Source organism: Rhinatrema bivittatum, chromosome 17 (assembly GCF_901001135.1).
Source record: "Rhinatrema bivittatum chromosome 17, aRhiBiv1.1, whole genome shotgun sequence".
NCBI lineage: Eukaryota > Metazoa > Chordata > Amphibia > Gymnophiona > Rhinatrematidae > Rhinatrema > Rhinatrema bivittatum.
The window spans coordinates 127618-148240 of record NC_042631.1 but is presented as its reverse complement, the minus strand read 5'-3'; the positions used below and the strand labels follow the sequence as shown (position 1 = coordinate 148240).

At 47.3% G+C, this 20623-nt stretch overlaps 1 protein-coding gene across 6 annotated transcripts in view; it reads right to left on the bottom strand.

The window, feature by feature from the left end:
* The window catches only part of CKAP5 (cytoskeleton associated protein 5), a 300340-nt gene that overhangs the window by 185249 nt on the left and 94468 nt on the right, over nt 1–20623 (bottom strand). For all 6 annotated transcript variants that reach the window (XM_029583093.1, XM_029583094.1, XM_029583096.1 and 3 more), the window contains exons 10-13: nt 20136–20225; nt 19395–19559; nt 11998–12126; nt 11394–11591 (exon numbers count right to left, since the gene is read on the bottom strand). In XM_029583093.1, coding sequence (XP_029438953.1) covers nt 11394–11591; nt 11998–12126; nt 19395–19559; nt 20136–20225 — 582 coding nt within the window. The remainder of the gene's footprint in view (nt 1–11393; nt 11592–11997; nt 12127–19394; nt 19560–20135; nt 20226–20623) is intronic.

The following is a 20623-nucleotide window of genomic DNA, read 5'->3' as shown; positions in this document are numbered from 1 at the left end:
GTCCAGGATGGGGTGAAAGGAACCTTCCTTCTTGGGTACGATGAAACAGATAGAACACCACCCTGTATTTTCCTGGGGTGCAGGTACTAGGATTATAGCCCTCATTAACAGGGTAGTCTCCACTGCCTGCTTCTTGTGCTGGGAGTGGCAAGGAGACATCACGAATATATCCCAAGGAGTGCTGTGAAATTCCAACACATCCTTCTCTTATGACCTCCACTATCCATTTTTCCCCGAAGTGATCTCAGCCCACGTCTGGTAGAAAAGGGACAGTCAATCCCCTATCTCCTTGTTCTGAGGATGGGTTGGCAAGATTTCATTGGGGGTTCAGGACGAACCTTTACCCAAGCTTGGCGCCCTCAGGCTGTTGATTAAAAAAAACCCCAAAAACCTGAGACCTCCCAAAGGGCAGAGACCTCTGAAATTTCAAGTTTCTGTAGGGGTGAAAGCGCCGAGAGCCCCTGGATCAACCCCTCATAGGCAAGGGGTTTTATAACTGCTTTCTCTTATCTTCTGTTAGCCGGATACTGGAGATTTGCCCCGTTTACTGGCCAGCTTTTCCAATTCACTTCTCAAAAACAGTGATCCTAAAAAGGGCATCTTTGTAAGATTTGCTTGGGCGATTGCATCTGCTGACTAATTCCGCAGCCATAGCTATCTTCTGGCCATCACCACTGAGGCCACTCCTTGTTAGGATTTGCAAGTTTGTGACCCTTTGGCCGAGGTGAGAGGTAGAACTGCCCGGGGGAGGGGCCTCGGCTGTGGGATGGGAAGCAGAAGGAGAGAGAGAGCGAGCAAGCGCGAGAGCAAGACTCCCAGAGGCAGGCCATGGAGCGATAGCTTGGATGCTGGCAATAGCTGTGGCACTACCAAGGAGTGGGGAGTGCAGGGAGGAAGTTAGTCACTAAATTACACTGGGTCCATAGAGATGGTACACAAGAGAAGGCTCCTTGGTGGGAATTCACGATAGTATTTATTTATTTATTTAGTGATTTTTATATACCACGGCACGTATAGATATACATCACCTCGGTTTACAGTAAACAATAAATTAGCAACAGGCTTTACATACAATAGGCTTTACAGGAAGTAAACAAATGACAGCAACAGGCTTTACATATATAACGGAATTCAGGAGTGCCTAATATAACTCCTTTAACTATTAAGAACAAATGCATATTCTAATTCAATAACGAAGCAGGAGAGATAATAAGCAATTAACCTGCTACAGGCCTATTCCATTAGTTAATGTCAAGTCACAAATATTGCAAATAGGGATAGCAGGCGTAAAGGGAGAACAGAGAAATTAGCAAATTGAAACAAACATAGGGGAGAGAAAAGGAACAGGGAGCTAGTGAAAAGTAAACAAGAAAATGGCATTTCAGATTAATCGATGATCATTGCGTGAAAGCTTGTTCGAACAACCAGGTTTTGAGGTTTTGTTTGAAAGTTTTATGGCAGGATTTGAAGCGCAAGTCCATGGGCATTTTGTTCCAGATGTTGACACCAGCTATGGAGAAAGAACGGTCTCTTGTGGTCACGTGTTTGATGTGTTTAAGAGGAGGAGAGGCAAGAGGAGGAGAGGCAAGTACAGAGTGGGGTACACCGGCGAGGGTTCCTCTATAGATATCACAGTGCGGATCCACAGCACAGGACAGACCCGAAGAAGACTCCTCTATAGGTATCATGGCAATGGTCCGCAGAGCGGGGTACACCGGAGAGGGCTCCCATGTAGATATCACAATAGGGATCTGTAGTGTAATACTCACAGCAACTGAAGAGAAGTAGAAGTTCCGAAGAAGCCTCGGGAATTAAGACAGGCAGGAGTCCAGGTGAAAGGCCCTCCGAGGAGCGAGGAGCGGTAGCCAAGAGATGAGAAAAGGCCCCCCTGAGGAGCGGGTACCTGATAGTCTCACACCACGGAAGCAGGAACCGGAACAATGCTGACGTGAGAGGTGGTAATTTCAGCAACAGAACTCGTTGCCAAGGCAACGTTGTCTGGGCTGGTGAGCTTCAGTATTGAAGCTGAGTGACGTCATCTGGTGGGGACGCCCCTGAGGTTCCCACCATGACGTGGTTAAAGCTAGTCGAGGAGTGCACGCGTCTAGGGAACCCAGAAGATAAGATGGCGGTCGGCGGCATCCATGCTGCTCAGATAGGTCTGGGAACGGAGGCCGGAAGGCCAATGGTAGCTGGCCAAGGCCGCGAGTTTTGCCCAATGGAGCCAAAGAAGCAAAGAGGTGAGCAGCAGTGGTCGCAGCCGTCTGTGGCCGTGAAGCGTAACTCTCCTCTGGCCAAAGCATGGACTAGATCCAAGTCTACATCAGCTAAGGCAGTGGCGGGGTCCATAACAGCTCTGGAATTCACTCCCTAGTCATCCACCTCCTGAGAGATGAGTAGGCATGAATGAGCTACCAGGGCACAAGCAGGATTTGTAGATGTCATTGCTACTGCGTCAAAGGCCTGTTTAAGGATGGGCTCCGGTCTATTGTGTGCATCCTTTAAGGCCACTGGGATAGTTCGCTTAGACTGCAGAGACCAGCTCATCCACTTTAGGGAAAAAAACGGTCTCTCACCACTGGATCCAGTGGGTACAGAGCTAACACTTGTCCCCCTTTAAAACTTGCATCTGGATTGTCCCATTCCAGGTTAATCAACTCCTGGATGGCTTCCAGTATTGGAAATTAGCGAGAGGCTTTCCGTAAGGAAATCAGAATGGGATTCTTCTTTGGTTTCTTGAGAGTCTGCCCCAGGGACTCCCAGCATTTTCAGGGTCTGGGAAACCAGGGCCAGCAATTAGTCTCCATAAAAAAAAAAAAAACAAAAAACCACATAACATGGTCAGAATGGGTTCTAAACTGGGGGAATTTCCCCCATCTTCCAAGGAATCTGTATCCTCCCTTCATCAGTGCTGTCTGGGTCACTGCTAGGGATAACCTTTGTGAGGCAAGGCATGTCTCTAGGTCTGCCAATAGGACAGGGAGAGGGAGGACTTATTGATAGGTTTCACCCAGACAGGGGCAAGTGAGGTAGCAGGCTTTATCCGTACAAAGGCTTGAAGGCATGGAAAAATTCCACCCAAGAGAAAGCAGCCTGGTCCATGCCAAGCCCAGGAGGTACTGGGGTAGGTGCCGCTGAATTTTCCTTTCCCACAGATGACCCAGTCCAAGGGGTATTCAGATCCAGGGTACTTTTAATTAAGGCTGTGGGTTATCCATCCTCTGAATGGGAGGAGTTGGATTTAGCAAAGTCTGGGGAGGACAACACACCCTGGGCTTCCTCAAGGTGCTGATGTAAGTTGAAATCCAATGAAGCCCTATTATGACAAGCAGCACAGAGAGAAAGGCACTTATGTTCTTTGGTTAACTGTTCTGTCGGCTCATGCTTAAATTTTTATGCGCACAGATTTCAGGCACCTAGGCACGCCCAGCTTTACCTGTATTCTGTGCTTAGTAGGTTGTGTGCTTGCAATGTTATGTGCACAGCACCTGCACAGAGCCAACACTGTGCATAGTGACGTTCTATGGCTTATGCTCTCTCTTATCCAGTCAAGACTCCATCCTGAAGTTGACAGAGGTGCAGGCTAGGGATTGGGAGTTCTCTGCTGCCTGTGGAAGCTGCAGAAGCAATGTAAGGAATAATTTTCTTTTCCCTGTACATACCAGGATCAGTCCAGACTGTGGGATGTACCAAAGCTTCCCTACTGAGGGTGGGGCATAGATAGCCCTGCTCGAATGACTGTTGCCAAACGAACCAAAAGTCGAGCAAAGGTATGCAGTGACTTCCAAGTAGCCGCCCTGCAAATTTCCTGTGACGAAACCGAAAGGATCTCCGCCCAGGATGTCGCCTGAGCGCATAGAGAATGAGTCCTGACCTCCAACGGGAATTCCTTTCCTGCGCCAATGTACGCTGACACGATGGCCTCCTTCAGCCAGTGAGCGATCGCCTTAGACGCCAGGTGCCCTCTCAGATCCTGACCAAAGAACAAAAAAGAATCTGAAAGCCGAAACTCATTGGTAACCTCCAGGTACCGTAGCAAGCAGCACTTAACATCAAGCTTGCGAAGGTCTCAAGACTCAGCCGATGAGGAGGGCAGTTCCACTGTCTGATTTAGGTGAAAGGATGAAACCACCTTGGACAGGAATGAGGGTACAGTGCGGAAGATGACCCCAGAGTTGGTGAAACGAAGATACAGTTCCCTGCAGGACAACGCTTGTAGTTCAGAGACCCGACGGGCCAAAGAGATGGCCACCAGATGCATCTTGAGTGAGGTCCTTGAGCATAGCTGTCCGTAGATGCTCGAAGGGAGCCCCACCGAGGGTCCGAAGTACCAGGTTGAGGCTCCAAGAGGGACAAGGACGTTGGAATGGTGGCTTCAAGTGCTTTGCCCCCTTAAGGAAAGTGATGACATCGGGATGCTAGGAGAGAGGAAGTTCTGTCCCCTGGCAAAGCAAGGCTGCTAAGGCCGCAACCTGTACTCAGAGAGTTGTAAGCCAAATCCTTTTCCAATCCTGCCTGAAGAAACGAGAGAATCTGGGACATGGACGCGTGTCCTGGTTGTGTAGCCTGAGCTGTGCACCATGTCTCAAAGTCACTCCACACCCGGACATAGGCAATAGAGGTGGACTTTTCGTGCACGCAGGAGGGTCGAGATCACTGCCTCCGGGTAACCAAGTCATCTCAACTTACGCCTCTCAAAAGCCAAGCTGCAAGACAGAAGCGAGCTGCCTCGTCGAAAAATATTGGCCCTTGACAAAGGAGGCAAGGAAGATGTCTGAGACGCAGGAGCCCATCCCACTGCCAGGTTGAGGAGATCCTAACCATGGCCGGCGAGGCCACTCTGGAACCACCAGAATTACCATGCCTTGGTGGTTCTCAATCCTTCGTAGAACCCTGCCCACTAGAGGCCAGGGAGGAAACACAGAGGAGAAGATGGTGGGGCCATGGCAACACCAGTGCAGACGCCCTCCAAGCCATGTTCTCTTCTGCGACTGAAGAAGCGAGGGGCCTTGGCATTGTGGGCTGTTGCCATGAGGTTTAAGAACATAAGAACATAAGAAAATGCCATACTGGGTCAGACCAAGGGTCCATCAAGCCCAGCATCCTGTTTCCAACAGTGGCCAATCCAGGCCATAAGAACCTGGCAATTACCCAAAAACTAAGTCTGTTCCATGTTACCGTTGCTAGTAATAGCAGTGGCTTTTTTCTAAGTCAATTTAATTAGTAGCAGGTAATGGACTTCTCCTCCAAGAACTTATCCAATCCTTTTTTAAACACAGCTATACTAACTGCACTAACCACATTCGCTGGCAACAAATTCCAGAGTTTAATTGTGCGTTGAGTAAAAAAAGAACTTTCTCCGATTAGTTTTAAATGTGCCCCATGCTAACTTCATGGAGTGCCCCCTAGTCTTTCTACTATCCGAAAGAGTAAATAACCGATTCACATCTACCCGTTCTAGACCTCTCATGATTTTAAACACCTCTATCATATCCCCCCTCAGTCGTCTCTTCTCCAAGCTGAAAAGTCCTAACCTTTTTAGTCTTTCTTCATAGGGGAGTTGTTCCATTCCCCTTATCATTTTGGTAGCCCTTCTCTGTACCTTCTCCATCGCAATTATATCTTTTTTGAGATGCGGCGACCAGAATTGTACACAGTATTCAAGGTGCGGTCTCACCATGGAGCGATACAGAGGCATTATGACATTTTCCGTTTTATTCACCATTCCTTTTCTAATAATTCCCAACATTGTTTGCTTTTTTCGGTGCAGTGCTGCACACTGCACCGACGATTTCAGTGTGTTATCCACTATGACACCTAGATCTCTTTCTTGGGTTGTAGCACCTAATATGGAACCCAACATTGTGTAATTATAGCACGGGTTATTTTTCCCTATATGCATCACCTTGCACTTATCCACATTAAATTTCATCTGCCATTTGGATGCCCAATTTTCCAGTCTCACAAGGTCTTCCTGCAATTTATCACAATCTGCTTGTGATTTAACTACTCTGAACAATTTTGTGTCATCTGCAAATTTGATTATCTCACTCGTCGTATTTCTTTCCAAATCATTTATAAATATATTGAACAGTAAGGGTCCCAATACAGATCCCTGAGGCACTCCACTGTCCACTCCCTTCCACTGAGAAAATTGCCCATTTAATCCTACTCTCTGTTTCCTGTCTTTTAGCCAGTTTGCAATCCACGAAAGGACATCGCCACCTATCCCATGACTTTTTACTTTTCCTAGAAGCCTCTCATGAGGAACTTTGTCAAACGCCTTCTGAAAATCCAAGTATACTATATCTACCGGTTCACCCTTATCCACGTTTATTAACTCCTTCAAAAAAGTGAAGCAGATTTGTGAGGCAAGACTTGCCCTGGATAAAGCCATGCTGACTTTGTTCCATTAAACCATGTCTTTCTATATGTTCTGTGATTTTGATGTTTAGAACACTTTCCATTATTTTTCCTGGCACTGACGTCAGGCTAACCGGTCTGTAGTTTCCCGGATCGCCCCTGGAGCCCTTTTTAAATATTGGGGTTACATTTGCTATCCTCCAGTCTTCAGGTACAATGGATGATTTTAATGATAAGTTGCAAATTTTTACTAATAGGTCTGAAATTTCATTTTTTAGTTCCTTCAGAACTCTGGGTTTACGTGAGGAATCCCCCAACGGTGGACAATCTAGTGCATGGCCTCCTCCGAGAGCTCCCACTCCCCTGGGTCGAGGTGTTGACAGCTGAGGAAGTCCGCCTGGATGTTGTCCACCCCGGCGATGTGTGAGGCCGCCAATCGGGTCAGGTGTAGTTCCGCCCAGGACATGAGCTTGTCTGCTTCCAGGGAGACTGACGACTCCTCATGCCTCCTTGGCGGTTTATATATGCCACCGTGGTCACGTTGTCCGAGAGTATCCTGACTACTCGATGGTGAACGAGGGGAAGGAACTCCTTCAGCGCTAAACGGACTGCTCTGGTCTCCAGGCGGTTGATCGGCCACCTCGCCTGGGCTTGTGTCCACTGGCCCTGGAGAGAACTCGACTAACAGACCACCCCCCAGCCCGAGAGGCTGGCATCTGTCGTGATGACTATCCAGTCCGGAGTCTCCAGGGATACCCCCGAGCCAGATGAAAGGGGTGTAGCCACCAGGTGAAGCTGTCCTGGGCTGTCTGCAGAATTGGGAGGATGGCCTGAAAATTGACACTGGCTTCCAGCGGGAAAGCAGGGCCCTCTGTAGTGGAAGCAGATGCGCAAAGGCCCAGGGTACCAGATCTATAGTGGAAGCCATGGATCCCAGAACCTGTAGATAATCCCAAGCTGTGGGCGAAGGAAGACCAGAGAACTGCTGTATTTGATCCCGCAACGCCTGTGCCCGCACTGGCCACAGGAACACCTTGCCCTCCGCCATGTTGAATCTCGTACCCAGGAAGTCCAACGACTGAGATGGGGTGAGGCTGCTCTTGGTGAAATTGATGATCCACCCGAGTGACTGGAGAAGTTGTAATACTCTGTTGATCGCCTGATGTCCCTGGTGCAAGGATTTTGCTCAAATGAGCCAGTCGTCCAGGTAAGGGTGAACCAAAATGCCCTCGGTGAAGATGCGAGGGGCTGTAGCCAGACCAAAGGGGAGGATCTGGAACTGAAAATGTTGTCCTAGGTACCTTGAACCGGAGGAACCGTTGATGCTCCTTGATGATTGGAATGTGAAGATACGCCTCCGTGAGGTCCAGGGAGGGCAGGAACTCCCCCCCAATGTACAGCCACTATTACCGAGCGTAGCATCTCCATCCGGAAACGCGGGACCTTGAGGGACATGTTTACCAACTTGAGGTCCAGGATAGGGTGGAAAGCGCCCTCCTTTTTGGGCACCACGAAGTAGATGGAATAGTGTCCCCGGCCCACTTCTGATGGTGGTACTGGTACAATTGTTCCCAGTGCGAGAAGCCGGTCCAACGTCTGGCGAACTGCGATCTGCTTTTGAAAGGATCCGCAGGGCGAGAAGTGAAATCTGTCTCTTGGGGGCCGTACAAATTCCAATGCGTAGCTGTGCTTTAGAACATCTAGGACCCACTGATCTGTCTTGATCCGGACCCACTCCTCGTAGAAGAGAGATCCGGCCCCCATTGAGGGGTACCACCGAGTGGGTCGCCTAGCATCACTGGGGGGGTCTTGGAGGAGGCGCCCTGAGAGGGAGCTTCCCTGCCGGATCTGCGCCCTCGAAAGGGCCGGTTCCAGGAATGAGAGAGAGTAGAGGAAGTCCGGAGGCTGCTGTCTCGTGACGCAGAAACAGTGTTGAGTGCGGAACCTGCTCCTGGAGGAATTGTAGGATCTCGTGGAGAGCGGTCAATCTTCCGGGAGCCTATGCACAGTGTTCTCTCCAAAGGTTCTTGATCTGATCCAGATCTTCTCCAAATAGGAACTTACCCTTAAATGGGAGTGAACCGAGACAAGACTTGGAAGAGATATCTGCTGACCAATTCAGAAGCCAGAGGAGACATCGAACTGAGACCGCCACCACCATCGATCTGGTGAGGACCCGGAGCAGGTCATACAGGGCGTCCGCCCCATAGGCAATCACGGCCTCCAACCTGTCCACCTGGCGCATCTCTTCCGGGAGCAGATCCTGCGACGTGAGAAGCTGTTGCACCCATCGGAGCCCAGCTCTGTGCCAGAGAGCTGCAGATGGCCGCCTGCACTCCCAGTGCCAACACTCTTGAGGTACACCTCCAGCTTCCTGTTCTGGAGGTCCTGCAGGGCTGTGCCCCCCCCCCGTCACCGGGATGGGTGGTACGTTTGGTGACTGCCGAGACCGCGGAATCAAATGTCAGGACCTTAAGTAGATCCAAAAAATCCTCAGGAAGTGGATAAGCTTTTCCATGGCCCTGCTGACCTTGAGTGTGGCTTCTGGTGAGTCCCATTCCCTAAAAAGCAACTGTAGGAATGTAGGATGGGTGGGAAATGCTCTTGCTGGCGGACGGAGCCCCGCCAGCACAGGGTCCCCCTTCTTTGCTGTGGGTCCTGGAGGATCAGGCGGTGCATCAATGTCCAGCTCCTGCAGGATATGCGGGATCAGATCCTCCAGCTCTTCCTTCTGGAAAATGCTCAGGACCTGAGGGTCGTCACCCTCCATCTGAGCTGCCAGGAGCGGGTCATCGTCGGCCAAATCCGGGTATGGGTGTTCCCCCATGTCCCGTGGGATCCCCTCCAGAAGGAGCCTGAGTCAGGCCTGCCGTCCCCACTCCCGGGGGCCCGAGATTCTGGTGGGGGGCTCCCCCGGGGGCAGGATCCGACAGTGCCAGCTTGGGGGGGGGGGGGGAAGTCTGGGGGGGGATGAGGTTGAGGCATCCGGGCCAGGAACGCGTTATGCATTAGGACCACAAATTCCGGTGAGAAAGATGGTGGGACGAGGGAGGTCAGAGGATCCCCCGACAGCAGCAGAAAATATGGTACCCATACTGGTTCCAGAACTAGCGGTAGGGCCAAAAGCGAGGCCTCCGCGTCCTCCTCCGAGGCACTGGAGGTAGCTTGTTCCTGTGACAAGATGGCCACCGTTCCAGCGCTCGGCGGGAACTGGGCTGGTCGCTGTCCGCTGTCTGGTGCTGACTGATGTGAAGCTGGCTGGTGTGAAGCTGACCTTCACACCAGGGAGGCAGTCAGTACATAGTCCCTCCGTGGAGCGGCGACCCCCGGGCCGACCACACACAGTGCATGCCGAAAAACACGGCATGTCGCGTGGCGGGGGAAGGGAGGGCAGAAGCACGGGAAGGAAGATCTGTCAAAGCCACGCGCATCTGGCTCGGTCCCAGAGCACTGTCGCACCCCCCTCCGCGCCCAAAATATGCAGGGACTACCAGGGAAAGGAGCCTCCCAGTGGTCAGCAGCCCTGGGGAATGAGACTTCGCGGGGCCGTGGGTCGAAGGTGACCGAGAGTGGGGGGGGGGGGGGGGGGGGGAGAGAGGCTGGACCCACCAGCATGCAACCCCAGCAGCACAGAAATCTGTGAGGAGAAAAGGAATAAACACAAGCAGGCACTTACCACCCCGGCGAGAAAGCGGCGGTAGACATCAGACAGGAAAGGAAGACAGAGCAGGAAAGTCAGCACAGACCTGTCTGCAAGTGCCCTGAAGCAAACTGTAGGAATTCCCCCCCCCCAACTTGATCCCTCACAAATACAGTTAAGTCAGGAAAAGACCTGAATGTCAAATTAAACCAAAGTACTGGGGAACTGATGTTCCCCTGCTCCACTCTGCTGGAGTCAGAACTATACTGAAGAGGCATAGAGCGGGTGTGGGCTTAGATGGCACCTCCCTCTGAAGTTTTGGTCTGACTCCACCTGCTGGATGGGGAAACATAACCCACTGTCTGGACTGATCCTGGTATGTACAGGGAATGAAAGAATTATATTTTAATGAAGCTTTTGTATAATTGTATGGTTTTTTTTCCATCTGGTTTATATTATTAATTTGTTTTATTGCACTGCTATATGCATATCTATTGTAATCAGCTTTGACCCATTGCCACTGGTGGCAATGTGTAGAATATAAAAATGTTAAATAATAAATACGCTTTAGGCTTGAGGGAAAGGAGCTTGTCTCCAAGAATGTACAGCAGTATCACAGGCCCTAGAGAGCTCATTGTGATACCAAAATATTAGTCTCCAATGCTGTGTCCAACATTTACACACAATTCCCTGTCTTTAAATAGTGTTACCACATGCATTGTAGGTTGTCAGTTTGAGGCTCTTGAAAACCAAGGGGATTATTACTCTCCTGCTCCCATTTCATAGCTCTTAAATTTTTATTGACAAAAACGTATCAAAATACTAATGAACTGCCAATCACTCCTTCACATCTCTGCTATCCACATCACTTCGATAACTACTCCCACCGGCAACTCCCTGTAATCTATATACGTTTCTCCTGAAATACAACACCATTCTACATTTAGAATTCAAGATTGACTCTCCTTGCTACTATTGTTTGAAAATACCTAGTTATTTATACTTACTTACTATTTAACTGCCCAAGTTAGGCTTGTTTAATTTTGTATTAGGCTTGTTTATTTGTATTATATGTTTTCTATCATACTTGGAATTTTTTTGGATACATGTTTTGTTCTATGTTCTTTAGAATGTAAAGCCTGTTGCTGAATTATTGTTTATTGTAAACCGAGGTGATGTGCTTAACGTGCTGCGGTATATAAAAATTTCTAAAATAAATAAATATCTAAAAACAATCGTTTTGCAAGCTTTCAACTTTAATTAATACTTAAGTATGATAACATGCTGCTGCTTCAAACATGTCCTTACATACACAACCAAATTCAAAAGTACACGCATGAAGATCAAAAGCTCCAAGGGGAATTTGCATCTCATTCTTTCCCCAGCTCACCTTAGTTATAGTAGCCTTTTTGGTGGGTCCTGAAGATTTCCCCGTTTCTTTACTATCCTTGTCACCAGAAGCCCCTGAAGATGCTGCTGCTGCCTTTCCAGAAGCAGAGGTTACTTTAGATTCTTTTTTTTCTGCTGTGACTGCCCCTCCTGCTTTCTTGCCATAGACCAGCTCTACTTTCTCACAGCACTCTTTTATCTATTTGATAGTGGATGAGGTACAAATAATGTTCAGTTGTAGCATAGTAAATTCATATTCTTAACTGATCCTCACACTCCATGCAGAATGTGGGAAGTCTCAGGTAAAAGCTTAAAATTTTATTGAGCCAAGCTCACTCATTCTTCAATACAGAAATGCTAATTAGTGTAGAGTTAGCTGCAAACATTTTACTTCATTGTACAGTACCACCACCATCTTGTATGCATTACAATTTCTTTCACAGAATCTGCCTCACCAGCACAACTGAACTCAGAATCAAACTTTCAAGCAGAAAATTTGGAAACCTTAACAAGAGCTTCAGATGTCAATTTTAGTGCCTTTAAGGGACTTGCGATAGCAATAAATATTTCAGAAGGACCTCCAAATCCCCTACATAGGTACTTACCCTGTCTAGCTTCAATTTGTCCACATCAGCTAGGAATGGGTTGACAGCTCTTTCCCCTACCACTTTCTGTGCAGTGCCCAAAGCTTCAAATGCAGCATCTCTTACTTCTGGAGCTGAATCATTTATTTGCTGTCAAGAGAAGAGATCCATAAATATGAAGACCATTTTCCCCCAAACAAAGCAGTCTTATTCTTCACCTTACCTCAAGAGAATCTCCCAGTTTCTGCCTCTTACATGTATGAAGCCAAGGATCATCTTCCCCCATAATTCAAAAACAAGAAGGACCTATCTCCTTCACAATACAGAGATTTCTGAATAGAAGGATCAATAGTACGTATCAGCCGAAAAAAAGACTGCATTAACCTTGATAAAAATCTATAAATGCCAGATGAAATGTCTATCAACCTCTGAAGAATGGAAAGATATCCTGTTTCCCCTACCTCAAAAGATGCATACAAGGGGCTTCTGCAAATTCTCACATAAGGTGAAAGGAGAAATTTGATCTTATCTGTTAATTTCCATGTCCACACATATGGCTGTACACCACCTACTAGCAGGAGATAGAGTAGACAGCAAATGTTGCTTACCTGTAACAGGTGTTCTCACAGGACAGCAGGATGTTAGTCCTCACATATGGGTGACATCACAGGATGGGGTCCAATCACAGAAAACTTCTATCAAAGTTTCCAGAACTTTGACTGGCCCCTAGTGGGCATGATGTGGGACATGGCAACATCTGTGAGCAGTCCCTGTCATCGAAATTTGCCGGGCTGCAACATGGAGTTCTCTTCACACGTTTGCAGCGCTCTATGGCCTGGACAAGGATGGGCATCAGGACAGTGCTTTTTCGTCAGCTGTCCTGCGCAATCTGTTCCAGACCTGAACTCAGCTCTTCCTGCCTAGTGCCCCTGGTGGGAGCCGTGCCCTGCCAACCAACAGCACCACAGCTGTGCCCATTGGTACTTTGGTATCTCCTGCTAACAGGGACAGCCTTGAGCTTTGTATTCTCCCACATGTGATGACTACCATTCTGCTTGTCCTAGGAGAAAGTACAGTTGCTTACCTATAACAGGTGTTCTCCTTGGACAGCAAGATGTTTGTCCTCAGGAATTCCACCCGCCCCCCCCCACAATGTTGGGTTTACCTTCAGTTTGTTTTATGTTTTGCTCGTCAGCTTTGCTATGTTACGAGACTGAAAAGGGACCTTGCATAGACATGCGGATAGTAGATTGCTGGGCATGCTCAGTCTGCTGGCCAAAGTTTCTAGGAACTTTGACAAGTTTTCCTTGCTAGGCTCTATTGGATGATGTCCTCCCACATGTGAGGACTAACATCCTGCTATCCTAGAACAGCTGTTAAAGGTAAGCAACTGAGCTTTCTCTGGAGGATATCTTGTTGAAGACTGTGGCCATTTGCTCAGTGAAATGTGTTTTCCCTTGGAATCTTTCTCCTAGCCATTGTCTTTCCAGAAGTCATCAGAAGTGTCTTCAGCCTTTCTCGAAAAAGAAATATCATGGTAAAAAACAGATCCCTTTGTTTCTTGAATGTTTGCCATATCATTGGGTACCTAAAGATAACTAATCTTTTTCTAAAGACCATCAATGGGCTGATTGAGCTATTTGAGTGTCCTTGTAAAGGTAAGGTAGCTTCTAAGCCATCATTGTCCAGATGGATTAAGGAGACTGTTTATTTACTCGAGGGCTGGCATTCTCCAAAGGCGCAAGTTCATTCTACAAGTGTTTAGGTTTCTTCTCAGCCAAAATTTACAACTCTTGCTTCAAGGACATTTATTTTTAAAGCAGCCACTTTGTTTTCCTTACATTCCTTTATTAAACTTGATAGGTTGAATGTACATGCCAAGGAAATATGGCCTATGGAACAGGCATTCTCAAGCAGCCTTTTCCTGCCTTCATTGCAATGGGCTTAGATACATCCCATGTATCAGGACTGGCCTAGCAGATGGTAAGAAAGGAGGAATGTAGTCCTACCAGTTAACTTCCTTTCTTTGAATCCTGCTAGACTAGTCCAGGACCCTCCCAGGAGTTCAGTGGCTGCACTGCTCTCTATTGTAGGTCTGCAGAAATTCTCATTCCCTATGAGAGACCAGAGTACTGTCCTTATCACCTCCTTTCTGTTTCCTTCCTAGTATCCCTGGTTGGGATTTGAAGTGGAGAGTTATTTTGGAAGACATTTCTTGTACATTTGAGGGATTTTAAAGTTAATACTTTTAGGGACAGTCTTGCCTTCACTGCTTTGAAATAAAATGCTGGCTTTTGCCTACACTGCTCCATCCTGTATACTAATAGTTTTGTCAGTGGAAAGAGATTTCTCACTGTTATAGGACAAGCAGGATGGTAGTCCTCAAATATGGGTGACATCAGGATGGAGCCCAATCCAGGGTTAGTGCCATGCTGGGCATACCCTACTGGGTATGCCCAGCATGGCACTAACCCTGCAGCCAGCAGGGGTCCCCCTTCAGTCTTTTTTCCACAAAGCAGTAGCCTTGTGGTAAAGGAGCTCTGAAGAGATTCCGGACAGGAGTTTTCCTCACGGAATTACTAAAAGTTAAATTGCCCCACAGGGGTCCCTCCTATCTTTTATAAGTCTGCGGTACTCCGGTAAATTTTTACCTGTTTCCCCAATTACCGTCGAGTTTGGCCTTTGCGGCCTACTGGCCGTCGACTGTACCGCTGCTAAATTTTTTCCATGGCATCGGGGTTTTGTCGGTGCCCGGACTGTACCCGCACCATGTCTATCACAGACCCCCATAAAGTATGTGTAATGTGTTTAGGACGTGAGCACGATGTCTTGACCTGCACCAAATGTGCCCTAATGACACCAAAGGGTCGCAAGGCCAGAATTTATTTATTTAATACCGACCTTCATGAATAGATTCATATCAGATCGGTTTACAAGGAACCTGGGGATTAACTTAATAAACCATTTAAAACAGAGCAAAGTTACATATAACAAGGAAATAGAACTTGGGGGCTAAGGTAGCCAGAAACAAAGGACAGCGGAAGTACATAACATGTGTAGCGTCGAGATTAGGCGGAGCGTCTAGTCCAGAGGCGGAGTCCGAATATGTTTAGAAAGTTAAGGGAAGGCTTGAAGGAAAAGCGAAGTCAAGTTTTTTTCGGAAGGTGAGAGGGCAGGGTTCCAGTCTGCGGTCGGTGGGCATGTTATTTCAAATGGCAGGACCCGCTGTAGAGCATGCTCGTTCTTTGGAAGATGTTAGACGCGTGGCTTTAGTTGGGGGAACTTGCAGGGTTCCTTTATACGCTTCTCTGATGGGTCTTGAGGAAGAGTATAGTTTGAGTGGGATTTGCAGATCTAGTTGTAGCTGCTTGTGGATGGTGGTGAGGGACTTGTGCAAGATCCTGTATTTTATTGGTAGCCAGTGCAGGTTCCGGAGGATAGGAGTGATGTGTGATCCCCGATTGGTGTTGGTTAAGATTCTTGCCGCTGCGTTCTGGAGCATCTGTAGAGGTTTGGTGGAAGAGATGGGGAGCCCAAGGAGGAGAGTGTTGCAGTAGTCAGTCTTGGAGAAGACCATAGATTGAAGGACAGTCCTGAAATCGGGTAACTCTCCGCTACCCTCCCCCCCACCTTCCAACCCCCTTACAATCCCTCATTCCTACCCCTCCCTCGGAATACCTTGTTACCCCAAAAAGCCAACTTATCAGTTCAGGACACGTTACTCCCCATGCTTAAGCTGTATCCAAGTTTTTCTCTCCCCCTGTTCTATGTAAGACAACTTTGTCATTGTTTTTATGGTTGCAATGTAAACCGGAGTGATAATTAACTCTGTTATTTGAACTTCGGTATAGAAAAGTTATAAATAAATAAATAAATAAATAAAATGGAGGAGGGGTTTGAGCCTTTTCAGAACTTGTAGTTTATAAAAACAATCCTTAGTTGTGTTAATGGATTTCTTTAGGTTCAGATGGTTGTCTAGGATTACTCCTAGGTCTCTTACTTGTGTGATCTGGGTGTTGGGGGGTGTCTGATGGGTTAGGAACATGTGGTCTGAGGAGATCAGAAGGATTTCGGTCTTTGCCGCATTGAGGACCAGGTTCAGGCTGGTGAGGAGGTGTCAGGAAGCTCCGCAGATTTGGGCGGAAGCCCTCTCCCATTCGATGTACCTCAGGGCCACCTACTTGCCGGGAGTGGACAATGTGCTGGCAGACAAGCTGAGTTGCGTCTTTCAACCGCACGAGTGGTCTCTCAACCCATCGGTAGCGATCTCCATCTTCCAACAATGGGGATATTCTCAGATAGATTTCTTTGCGTCCCCTCAGAACCACAAAGTGGACAACTACTGCTCCCTCATTCGCAGCAAATACTCTCAGCCCAGAGACGCATTCTCCCTCTCATGGGCAACCGGTCTGCTTTATGCATTTCATCCACTTCCTCTTCTCTCGAAGATTCTCGTGAAGTTACGTCAGGACAAGGGAACCATGATCCTGATAGCACCTCATTGGCCACGCCAAGTGTGGTTTCCAATACTTCAGGATCTCTCCATCCGCAGGCACATTCCCTTGGGAAAGGACCCGCTCCTGATCACTCAAAACGACAGGTGCCTATGCCATCCCAATCTTCAAGCCTTGTCCCTGACGGCATGGATATTGAGAGGTTAAACCTTCAACCACATAACCTTTCAGATCCAGTTTCCCGTGTCTTGATTGCTTCACGAAAGCCTTCCACGAGAAAAATCTTACTCATGGAAAAGAGTCACGTCATGGTGCTCCTCTTAGTCCATTGACCCCTTTTCCTGTCCAATCCCATAATTTCTGGACTATCTCTGGCATGTGAGTCAGGTCTTAAGACTTCCTCTATTAGAACGCATGTCAGTGCAGTAGCTGCCTTCCATAAAGGTGTCAGGGATGTTTCTATATCAGTACACCCCTTGTAACGCTTTTTAAAGGGCTTGCTCCATATTAAGCCTCCATTATGTCCTCCGGCCCCCTTCTTGGGACTTTAATCTGGTTCTCTGTCAGCTCATGAAATCACCTTTCGAGCCTCTTCACTCTTCTGAACTTCGATATCTCACATGGAAAGTGATTTTCCTTTTGGCTATGACTTCAGCTCGCAGAGTTAGTGAATTGCAGGCTCTAGTTACCTATCCGCCTTACACTAAACTTCTGCAGGACTGGGTGGTACTCCACACTCACCCTAAATTCTTACCTAAGGTAGTCTTGGATTTTCATCTAAACCAATCCATCATACTACCTACCTTTTTTCCCAGGCCCCATTCCAATCCAGGAGAGCAGGCTCTGCATACCCTTGACTGTAAACGGGCTCTAGCATTTTACCTAAACCGTACTGCGGCCCACAGGAAAAACACTCAATTGTTAGTCTCTTTCCACCCTAACAAACTGGGTAAGCAGACTCTCTCCCTCCTGGTTGGCGGCAAGCAGGCATTCCATTTCAAGACTGTGTTAAAGCACACTCTGAGGGCCATGGTGACTTCAGTAGTACACCTACGATCGGTGCTGCTTCCTGACATTTGCAGGGCTGCCACCTGGAGTTCTCTCCACAACGTTGCAGCCCACTACTGCTTGGACAAAGCCGGAAGACAAGATTCCATCTTCGGCCAGTCTGTCCTTAGCAACCTATTTACAACGTGACGTACCAACACCCTTCCGCCTGCCCAGTGGGGTTCAGGATGCCCTCTCCCAAATTCCACCCCAGTTGTGCCTGTTGCACGCCTTTGGGTACATTTGGTATGGGTTCGGACATCCTCAGCTCGGTACTCACCCATATGTGAGGACTACCATCTTGCTTGTCCTGTGAGAAAGTAAATGTTGCTTACCTGTAACGGGTGTTCTCACAGGTCAGCAGGATGTTGGTCCTCACGAAACCCGCCTGCCGCCCCACGGTGTTGGGTTTGTAACGTTTTGTTTTTTTCGGCACTGCCTGTAGCTTTCAAATAAGACTAAAGGGGGACCCCTGCTGGTTGCAGGGTTAAACTGGCAGCCAGCGGAAGGCCTGCCTGAGCATTGCAAAAGGCGATGCAATCTGCCAACCAGTTGGATAACGTCTGTTTACTCACTGCCATTCCCAACCTGTTGGAATAGAAAGACAAAGAGCTGAGTGGACTGCCTGTGCAGACTAAATAGAAAGCCAAAGCCCAGAGTATAAAGAGTCCATTCCCCTGTGTGGGAATGAGGCCTAGGAAAGACAGTGGGTAAAACAATGGACTGATTAAGGCGGAAATCAGTCACAACCTTAGGGTGCGTATGTAAGACCACACAATCGTTAAAAAACCTTGTGTATGGTGGGTACATAACCAAGGCCTGAAGCTCACTGACCCTATGAGCCTCAGTAATTGCCACCAGGAATATAACTTTCCAGGTGAGGAACTTCATGTTGTAGGAACACAGTAGCTCAAAGGGAGGACACATGAGCCGTGCCAGGACAACGTCGAGGTCCCAGGACGCAATAGGAGGCCAAAGAGGGGGCTTCAGATGGAGCAGGCCCCTCAAAGCGACCTACTAAAGGCTGCATAGAAATGGGTGTACCAGAGACGCCTCGATGGTACACACTCACAGCACTGAGATGGACCCTGACTGAGCTGGTTTGAAATCCAGACTAAGAAATGTGCCACAAGTAGTCCAGCAGTTTGGGAAGGGGGCAGAGAAGGGCGACCAAAATGATTAAGGGGATAGAAAGACTAAAGAGATGAAGGCTGTTCAGCTTGGAGAAGAGACTACTGAGGAGGGAATGTGATAGAAGTGTTTAAAATCATGAGAGGTCTAGAACAGGTAAATGTGAATCAGTTATTTACTCTCAGATAATAGAAGGACAAGGGGGCACTCCATGACATTAGCATGTGGCCCATTTAAAACTAATTGGAGAAAGTTCTTTTTCACTCAACGCACAATAAAGCTCTGGAATTTGTTGCCAGGGGATGTGGTTAATGCAGTTAGTGTAGCTGGGTTTAAAAAAAGTTTGGATAAGTTCTTGGAGTAAAAGTGCATTACCTGCTATTAATCAAGTTGACTTAGTAAAGAGCCACTGCTATTACTAGCATCAGTAGTGTGGGATAGTCCCTGCAGTAAACATAAGAACATGCCATACTGTGTCAGACCAAGGGTCCATCAAGCTCAGCATCCTGTTTCCAACAGTGGCCAATCCAGGCTACAAGTACCTGGCAAGTACCCAAAAACTAAGTATATATACTGTGATGTCAGCTTTGCTCCATCTCCATCTGCTGGTAGAAGTGCATAACATTTGCTCTAGATCCACCTGTCTAAACGCTAAGAAACTTATGTTCTATATATTAGTGATTAAGTTGCTGGAAAAGATGTGTTTTGTCTCCATCTGCTAACAGGTAGTGTAAACACATGCGTCTGGACTGCTCCAGAAGGAAGATCACTTTCCTCCAGCCTTACCTTCACAAGTGCTGCGCACATAGGCTTCAGCAAACTCTTGGGCAAGGTGGAGGGAGTGCAGTGTCTGAAGCTTCTTGCAAGGAATAAGGATGCCTGCTGCTTGATTGTTGGGTTCTTGTTGTCCATCACTGCTAACACATCTTCACTTATGTTCTGAAGTGTAGTCTAAAAAAAAAAATTTTTGGAAATGGATTCTAAATTACTCACCTCTCCAAATTGAAGCTTAAAGCATGTTACATTAAGTTATAGTTGGTATTTTCCTGCCCCAAAGGGCTACAAACTAACAGATACATTTTCCAAAGAGTTAGAGATGTATTTAATATTTATGAATTGCCTTCCAGATTTAATCTAAATTGCTCAAAGCAGTTTCTCTGGATACGTAAATACATAAGAATTTCAAAAGTCATTTACCAGTGTTAAGTGCACTTAACATGCGTAACAACTATTGACAATTCAATGGCATATACTGTAGCAATTTTCAAAAGCCCATATATGGGTGATAAGCATTTACATGTAAAACCTAGTTTTAAGCATGCAAATAACTTTGCAAAATCAGGCCCTAAGTTTGTACTTGAGGCAATGGAGGGTGAAAGGATTTACTCAAGATCACAAGAAGCACTAGTGAGAGAAGTGGGATTGTAACCCTGGCTTCCCCAGTTCTCAACATACTGATCTATCTGCTAAGCTTCTCTTCCATTCCATATTTGACAGGGAATCTTAAAGCTCTGATCAAGTACTTACAGTGAGGAAGACAGCATCTATAGCTTCCTGTAGGGCTTGTACCACTTGAGGCTTCTTCTCTTTGAACTTCTCCAAGATTGTTGGCACAACCTGAAAATACAAGGATTATTGCTTATCATAATTATGTTCAAACCAATATACCAGCCTTCTGTTCTATCCTTGTAGTTGTAAGTTTCAGCAGGAAAGGCTATTGTGGTAATATAGCGATAAATGGTGAAATTACTTCTTACCTGTTTATTTCCTTTTGTCTAGGACAAGCAGGCCACTCCACACAAGTGAGTTAGGAAAATTAGGTCTTACCTGATAATTTTTATTCCTGTAGTACCACAGATCAGTCCAGACCATGGGTTGAGCCTCCGTTCCAGCAGGTGGAGACAGACTAAAACTGAAAGGATATCCTATATGAGGACAGAGCCTACCCTGTAGCCCTTCAGTATAACTATTGTCAAAGCAGAGGAAGAAAAAACATCATGGAACAAGCAAGTAAC